General features: G+C 40.3%; 2 protein-coding genes across 4 annotated transcripts in view; one reads left to right on the top strand and one right to left on the bottom strand.

Moving 5' to 3' along the window:
- Positions 1-9,115, top strand: part of rusc2 (RUN and SH3 domain containing 2) — a 64,810-nt gene that overhangs the window by 26,347 nt on the left and 29,348 nt on the right. For all 3 annotated transcript variants that reach the window (XM_017684709.2, XM_017684710.2, XM_017684708.2), the window contains exon 2: positions 2,168-2,227. The gene's annotated coding sequence lies outside the window, so the exon portion shown is untranslated. The remainder of the gene's footprint in view (positions 1-2,167; positions 2,228-9,115) is intronic.
- On the bottom strand, positions 3,052-8,412 carry LOC108412610 (verrucotoxin subunit beta-like). Its single transcript, XM_017684704.2, has 3 exons — positions 8,370-8,412; positions 6,047-6,157; positions 3,052-5,713 (listed from the first exon to the last, which is right to left on the bottom strand). Exons 2-3 carry the CDS (start codon positions 6,144-6,146, stop codon positions 4,002-4,004), a joined length of 1,812 nt encoding a protein of 603 aa, XP_017540193.2. The 5' UTR covers positions 6,147-6,157; positions 8,370-8,412; the 3' UTR covers positions 3,052-4,001.

Genomic DNA, 9,115 nt, shown 5'->3' with positions numbered 1-9,115 from the left:
CGGCAGTGTGACGATATTGTATGACTATCAGGTCAGTTAATATGTAGTTAACATACTACCCTTAAAAGAAGTTCGAAGAAAATAACATTTTTATTTATCTCACTACTCCTTTCGATGACCTGCTCAGTGGATGCTGTTGTATTTAGCTGATCTAAAACACCTAGTAAACCACTGTTGCCGGAGTGAGAGCTGGAGTGCTGAGCGCAGTGTAAACTTAATTTAGTTGACTTTACTTAAAAAAACTCATGCAAACTTATGCAGTGAGTGAGCTTATCTCCGACATTGAACTTGATTCAAATACTCTTCCTTATGTAAAGTATTGACATCAATTAAAGCAAGTCTGTTATCGCTGCTGTCGGAAGAAAACCTTGTATCTTCATTTTTTTCAGTTTTCAGTTTTTGACATAATGTGAAAGTGCCTGTTGTCCTTTACATGGTGTGTATATTAGGGCTGCAAGTAACGATTATTTCAATAATCGATGAATCGGGCGATTAGTTTTTCGATTAATCGATGAATCGGAGGGTGGTGGTCATTTCCATGTCTTTATTCAGAAATAGAACATTGAATAACAGAACAAATAAATGCTTACAATAATTAAATAATAGATTAAATCAAATAACATTTATTAATAAATTATAATAAAATAAATTAAACAAAGAAAAATAAGTGCATCTCTGATGCAAACACTAAATACAAACTAACTCACTGATACAAACTCACTCACTCCCTTTCTTTAGGAACTTTGCATTGCAAAAAGTGTTGAAGTACCAGGAATGCATAAATAGGACTTGGCTAGCCTAGCCAATATAGGATATCTATCTCTGTTAGCTTTCCACCACTGCACTGCATTTTGTTCCTTGGCAATGTTTCTTTCTCCAAAGTATGTGAGGACTTCATTTCTCACTTGGATTTGAACATCGTCCCCTTCGTTTGCTCTGTCCTCGTCTTCACCATCAGATCCAAGGAGAGAATCCAATAGGGTGGCACGAGGTCCTGATTCAGCACCTGGAGTATCGGTGGAGGTGCTACTGCAACTGCCATGCTGCTGCACATCCATCTCCCTTTTCTCTGCGTTGGTCATGTTTCCTTTGTAGAATTTATTTATATGTTAAAGATATGTTAAATGTTAACTTAATGTTAAACTTATTTTAAAGAATCCGCCTCCGCTCCGGCTCCGCCTCGCTATGTTCAACTCGCTCTTTTTTTTTTTGCGTTGACGACACGCCGCAGGTGACGTAAGCTAATATGACAAGGCGAGTGAAACATAAATCGTGCGACACAACGAATCGATAATTAAATTCGTTGCCAACACTTTTAATAATCGATTATTATCGATTTTATCGATTCGTTGTTGCAGCCCTAGTGTACATTTTATAACGAATGGACCAGAAGAAACGGCCTAGAATTACTTGGAAAGACGTCTGGTTCCATTGACTTACATTAAAAGTAAAGCATGTTGTTTTCCTTCTCCTGTAACGTTTTTGGATATATGAGGTTTTGTTCCTACAGCTCCGTTATATTAAACGGATCGTTTCATAGAGTAAAGGTGCGTTTTACGTGTGTCTTTGCTTGTAGGCAGAGGTTTGTATTCAAATGGCTTGCACTGATAAATTTTGAACTTTGAACGAATAAATGGTTTCTGAGGACTCCAAGGTCACAGCCAGGTTGGAAGGGTCTACCCTATGGAAGCGTATCAGCAGCCAAATGAAGATGAAAGTGTACTATGTAAAATGTATTCTTTTAAATTGTTTTCATTTAAATTTCCCACTCGTGCGATTTTCAGTTCAGAATGAAAACTCGAATCCAGTTGAAGCATTTTAAATGGCCTTGTGGGATTTTATTTACACAGAGATTTAGGCGCTTTCCAAGTAGCTTTATTTAAATTAGAATGCATTTCCAAAGCTGCATATTTATACTTAACGTGACTGATAATGGTTTCAAAATAATAAACGATGTCTTGCCTTAAATGCATCTTCAGTCTCTAGGAATGCGCTTTAATTGGATGATCAAAGACAACACAAAGCTATAAAGACAGCAAAATTCAAACGTAGAAGGGAAGCAGAGCCTCTCCTGTTTGCAGTTACATATTTTCGCCTACTGCAGTCAGTCTGTGTCAAAATACCTTTTATAATGCATTTGACCAGATTTTCATTTTCATTTTCACAGACTTCGCAACCTGTCAATCATCCCGTTAGGTCGGGGGCAACAGCGCACTCAGCGGAAAAGGTAATTTGATATGAAAGCCATGTTTTTCAATTGTCACATCACATTTACACAGGTGGAAGGTGAGTGAAAATCTTAGGTGCGTAGCCCTCTTATAGAATTTAAATACAATTATATATATATATAAGAAATATATATTTCTTTTTCTTCTTAAATATTTATACACTTTTTGTATTTAAATTGTATTTATTTATATATATATATATATATATATATATATATATATATATACACACACACACCGACTCTGAATATACACATGTACACAATATACACTAGTATTGCACTATTCCAATGTACAATTATACAGTAATAAGTTCTGAAATAAAACTAAGAAATGTGCTGCTGTTCATATTCCATATGTGCAGTTAGTCTGATGGAGATAATAAATGAGAAATAATAGAATAAATGGGATAGAAAACTGACATAGAAATCTTCCAGATTGTACAGAACACTGTATATACACTAAATAAACCACAACATTGTATACACACAGTGTAAAGACCTCACAGAGGCGACAGGTGTTTGTGCAGGAGACAATGTTCACATTGAATGTGGCTTGTGTAAACATTAATATGTGTGCAGAAATATAGAGGCGTGTGGTATATGGGTTATTATTTTAAGGGAAAAATGAACCAGGCTGTCACAGAAAGAGTGCAGGCATATAACAAATGTGTGTTTACTGATGATTTCTTACACAATTGGGTTTAAATGGATTTTAGACAGAATGTACCTTACAGCATTCTCAGATATGTATATTTCATTATATTTGACTAAGGGGGTGTGGTGATTTCACAAAATCCAATATTTGACACGATACAGTGATGTCTGGATTGTATACATTTATTTCAGTACAGGCTCAGGATCCAACAGTATGATTTAATACAGTGCAATACTGTGATATCACAAAAATTATGAAACAAAAGTGAATGTGATTATAGGCACTTGCAGGAGGCACACAGCACATAGTGACCTAGAGTGCAGTAAATAATATATCATCTCAGTAGAACCGTCTGTCGGCTTTGACCTAATATCAAAATATATTGCATGGAAAGTATGTGTACATTTTTAAACGGCAATAATTCTACACCTATATATGTTTATTGAGAGATGGAGCTGAGACATTGCAAATACTGACATTTCTTTTTGCTTAGCAAGATGATGCCCTGTCCAGTAGGCTTATATTTTGCCACAAGACCGCAATGCATGCATAATAGCGCCCGCATTCATAGTACACATGCTAGACATGCTAGGCAATAGTTTCTGCTGATGAGCTGAGGTAAGTTCTAAGATACATTAAAGTTGCTAAGATAAAGCCCCCAGTCTTCTTCAGTTTGTCCCAACAAAAAGTGTCCACTCTTAGCCTTTTGTTCAGCGATCACTTCTGTCTTGCTGAGTTGTGACCAAAACAGGTTGAAATTTGAGTGGGAAGGGGAGGAGACTTCTGTGTCTGAGGAGCAGAAGTACTATTTATGGCCAGGGTTAGATCTTGTGCATCTACCTATTGGCTTGCCCAGTGGTTCCCAACCCTGGTCCTGGAGGACCCACTGCCCTGCACATTTCCCAACACACCTGATCCGACTAATCAGCTCATTAAGACATTCATGACTTGAAGTGTTGGCACTGGGATGAGGACAATCACTGAAATGTTCAGATAAGGGGACACTCCAGGACAAAGGTTGGGAACCTGTGACCTTGCATCTAATAACATCCTACATGCTGTAGCCCACTCTGTTGGGAAGTTCTCTACGCGCTATTCAGTCCCTTCAAGGGTGTCTCAGAGGCGAACGCTGATGATGTCACTGGTGACTGGTAACTCTTCCTGTTTGCCCACTGCAGTGCATCTGATCTCATACTCGCTGCCAGACTCCAGATTTGTCAGCTTCTCTTCATCCCTCTCAACAACCAGAGTTTTCCACCACTCCTTCATCCTCGGCTTGTACTCCAGTGTGCGCTTCACTGTGGCCTCACATGCAGGGTTCAACTTTACTACTATAGTGCGGGAAAACAGTTTGATAGTGGCTGAGAAGACGGGCTTAGTTGGAGGGGTAAAGCAGATGGGTTCATCAGACCCACCTTCGTACAACATGATGCATGCTCCAGGGTGGATCTCATGGTGGCTTGATCTTGCAGTTCCATCGCTGATGACCAAGTTGTTCTGGGAGGACGCATTGAACGTTGTGTGTCTATTGTTGTTGGATCTCTTCAGGTCTTTGAACAAGCTCAGGTTCTTTCTCATTGTCTTAATGATGCCACTTGTTAACCACGTTGGAATTTCATCAGGTGTCTTTTTCTCAGCTTCATCTGGTATCACAAGATCTGACAGGAATTCGTCTGGCAGATCCAGAGATGTGAAGGTGAAACTGACCACAGTTTCTGCGTCTGACAGGAGAATGTGAAGATCTTCGTCCAGGTTGACCCCGGTCTCTCGCAGCTGCTTTAAGAAGCTTCCTAGCACGTCCGATTCCATCCTTCTGTACTCTAACCACCGGTCCATCGCAGGGCTGTTGAACGGGGAATCCTCATAAGTTTGCAGGAGATCAACAAGGTCACTTTCTTCTTTTTTATACCCACGAATGAGTGGCAGCAGATGAGCAAGGTTCGTCATGAAGTCTGCCTTGTGTTGGCTGAACTTCTGCTTCAGATCCTGAAGTTTGCTGTGAAATAAAGCAAGCGATTTGGCGGCTTCATTGTTCATGAGGTCATTAACTTTCCCTTCTATCATATTCAAACGATCGATGGCGTGTGACATGCGTGTGTTAAGCGTGTCACTTATTTCCCTGACGATACAGTCTGATTCTTCCAGTCTTGACTTGGGTAGTTTGGAGAGAGGATAGAGCCATACCTGGAGCGGAACTGCGTGTTCTCCTTTCTCTCCGAGCATGTATGGAAGTTTTGTGTACACCTGTAATGCGTCTTGAAGGGTGTATGGATTAGATTCTAACTTAAAATCCCCATGGAAAGTGCAGCTTGTTTTTTCAAACTCGTGCTTTTCACTGTCCTTCCTTTCCCCTGAACTTCCAAGTTCACCTGTCATTAAAAATGAAAGCTTTTGGATGGTGAGTTTTAGCTCTCCCTCCAGCTCCCACTTGTTTTTGTGTGAATCCAATTCTCTTTCGAACACAAAGTAAGCATCGGCGCCATATAGGATGGCTACAACTATGTGTGTTGCTCCGGCTCCTTTCAGCTCACTCAAGTAAGATATCTGAGTCAGGTGGTCCATGGACAGTTGCTTGAATTTTGTGGTGGCGTGGTATGATAACGTGAGCTTTGCCTTCTTTTCAGACTTTTTCTCATCTGTAAAATATGTACATGACCCACTAACATCCAGTAGTCCGCACAGTGCAGCGATTTTCAGGTAGGCACTTATCTTCGTTGTAGACGTTTTATCGTCACTGCTGTCTGAGGACAAGAGGTCGAATTTGGTGTCATATTGGTTACTGACACAAATTTTAGTCTGAAGTCCTTCATAATCCCACAAGGTCAGCCCTGTGGACACAGAAAGGCAATTATAAAATAGCTTTCTGATCGTTTTGGAAAGGGCAGTAAGAGATTAAACTAAGCTTAGTAGAGTATACAGTACTGTGATCTCAGTCAAGCAGCAGTCTCTGAGTGAACAATGTAGTGATAAAGTCCAGTATCAGTGAGGGGGAGGTCTCAGAATCAACAGTGCAGTGATATGGACAAATCTCAGTCGGGGGACATTAGCAATGGACAGTGTGGTGAAAGGAGTGTGGCTTTTGTTTGAAGTGCACTGCCAGCTTTTGTGTATCTCTATATTTTTGTGTTTCTGCTGCTGTCAGTTGAATCCTGATTCAGTACCTGGTAGGAGTTTGTGCTTTCTTAAATCGTAGGCCATGCCGAGCTGGAAGGGTCTGCCCAGGCCAGCCACCTCCACGATGTCAAAATTTGCACTGTCCATAGCAAAAGGACCTAAAAAGTAATTTTATTAAAACAAATGATTGATCATTCCCTTTTTTCACTGCCAAAACAAACGTAACGCTACAAAAATGTCATTCAATGTTATGGTAGTGACAATTTTAGCTAATTTTGAGCAGAACTCAATAACGATAGTCAGTATTTTCTGTGAGTTTTCTGTAAAAAACTAAAAGTTAAGGAATGTCATATGAATGTTGTTAAATGATAGATTACTAAGTTATTTATTGATACTGATTTAAGTCAATTTACAAATGAATTTGAAATGTAGGTAATAGCACTAACAGTAATATATATACGTTTACACAATGCACAGTGGAAGCCATAAATCATTCTCCACTTAAAATGATTTTTAATCTAGTTTAGCTACTGAGTAAGCTATGCTAAAATTAGTCAGATCTGGATGTATTTGTATACAATACGGTATAATATTAAGATAAAGGTACATTAAATTAAATTTTATAATTTTGTCTGTTTTGGTCAATTCAACATTATATAAAGAATCAAAAGACTAACCAAAGTACTTTGGATCAGCCATTAAAAAGGCCTTTAGACTTGTGTACTCAATGGGGGCTACATTCAACTTCGGCTAACTGTCCTTGTGAAGGACAAAATCATAAGCAAGTTGTAACATAGAATATAATAACCATCCATCCATCCATCCATCCATTTTCTAAGCTGCTTCTCCCTAAGGGTCGCGGGGGGTGCTGGAGCCTATCCCATCAGGCAGAAGGCAGGATACACCCTTTATAAGCAAGTTGTAACACAGAATATAATAACCCCCCCCCCAGATAATGAGTCGGTATCTAAATAAACAAGTCTCTATAAACACTCTGTGTCTCACTGCTCTGAGGAATCAAGGTTGGCTCAGGGGGCGATTTGCTGTCCGGGAGATCTGGTCTTAATCCACTTGTCCATGCTGAACACACCCAAACAAGCTTGCAAGCTGGTCCTGTGATAGCTTTTTGCCCGTTATCGTGGTTTTCACAGTGCTTATGCAAAACATTTTTGCCAGTGAAAGGGGTTCTTTCCTTGTCTCCTCTGTTAGGTTCCTATCAAATAGTTATGGTCATCACACATAGATAATTGGTAACTATTGAAGTGTTTGTTGTTACAGTATAAAAACAGGCTGAATACCAGTGCCTTATTGTTCTGCTAAATCTGTAGGACCTTCATTTCTGCCAATATTATCTGTCAACCTGTATGGACAGTTAAACTGATATTATCCAAAGTTAGTGTGTTAGAAACACATTTTGGACTTTCTACTGACTTGTTTGAGTGACTTTTATGCTTTAATTATGTTGATATTTGGTGGAATACATTCTTCTGTCTACTAGTTTAGTGTTTCCTTTGCCACTGGCTGCCACACAACCCCAAAGCATAATAGATCTACACCTGACAAGGTGTTTCTTTCATCAAATGCTGCTCCTTTTTCTCTTCTAACATACCCTTTACTTCATCGGTCCATGGCACTTTCCAAAAATGCTTCCGGTCTGTCTAGATATGGTTTTGCATGCTTCAGACATTGACTTTTTCTAATGAATTTGCAGAGGTTTTCTTTTATGACCCGTCCATAATCACATTATTATTCTCTTTTTTAATTAAAAAAAATATATATTTTTTGAGGGCGGCACGGTGGCGTGGTGGGTAGCGCTGTCGCCTCACAGCAAGGAGGGCCTGGGTTCGATTCTCCGGCCGGGTGACCGGGGTCCTCTCTGTGTGAGGTTTGCATGTTCTCCCCGTGTCTGTGTGGGTTTCCTCCAGGTTCTCCGGTTTCCTCCCACAGTCCAAAGACATGCAGTCAGGCCGATTGGGTGTGCTAAATTGTCCCTAGGTGTGAGTGACTGTCTGTGTCTGTGTGTCTGCCCTGCGATGGACTGGCGACCTGTCCAGGGTGTATCCTGCCTTCTGCCCGAAGACTGCTGGGATAGGCTCCAGCTCCCCCCCGCGACCCTGACGGAGAAGCGGCTTAGAAAATGGATGGATGTGCTGCCAGGGCCTCACAAGTTAATTAGGTTGTGACCTTGACTTGATTCCTAACAGTGCTGTATCTTAGACTCAGACAGACTTTATTATAGTGCACATTAGAACACAGTTTCGTTGTCTGGGATAAAATCAGTGCATCACTGTAAACTGAAGATCTCTCAGCTAGAGTTAGGTTTACATTCTGGTTCTAACGCTTTGAAGACGGAGGCAGATTCCAGCTTACCGTTCAGCAGCGTGTGCTCCTCGTCTCTGTCTCTCCCTCTCCCTCTCGGCTGTTTTGCAGCACTGCTCTTTTCTATTTGAGGGATAATGTGGATGGGCGTGCCCTGCAGACGTCCACAGGAGGCAGAGTGAAAGTGAAACTATCGATTTAAAGTTCTGCTTTCTCTTATCTGCTGTTTATAAAGGGATGCAACTGACTTTTATGCCAATGGATGACAGTTCGGCTGATGAAAACGATTTTACCTGGAATAAAAATGGTTACAGTTCATAACTCACCGCTTTTGAATCTTTACAGTCAGATCTAGAGGTGAGCAGCATCAGCAGGGGTGCAAGGTTAATAGCAGGTTCGGAGTAGATGACAACAAGCAGAGTTAATATATAGACTTCATTCAGTAACCTTTAAAAAATGTTTAAGAAAAGTTTGAAGAAAACTTTCCTGTTGTTTCTTTATTGAAACAAGCCACTGAAATTCTGTGATGCTGAGAAAACAGTGTTTTATAGATACGTATGAGGAAATCGCTGGAGGACAAACTGAACTGTAAATAAAACCCCTGGAGTACGTTTCTTGAAGAGGATGGAAAGTGGTTGCACAACCTTTCCTAAAAGGTTTCTAGTGTGTTGCAAAACAATTACTATGGTAGTTTACATGGCCGCTAGTGTGCTACGTGGGGGTGCTGTGGTATTCCAGGTGGTTGCCAGTGCATTGCTAAGTAGTTGCTGTGGTATTTCAGGTTGTTGCTAGTATTG

The sequence above is a fragment of the Pygocentrus nattereri genome, chromosome 20 (assembly GCF_015220715.1).
Source record: "Pygocentrus nattereri isolate fPygNat1 chromosome 20, fPygNat1.pri, whole genome shotgun sequence".
In the NCBI taxonomy this organism is placed as follows: domain Eukaryota; kingdom Metazoa; phylum Chordata; class Actinopteri; order Characiformes; family Serrasalmidae; genus Pygocentrus; species Pygocentrus nattereri.
Note: the sequence above shows the minus strand (reverse complement) of the source record. Positions and strands in the feature narration are given on the sequence as shown.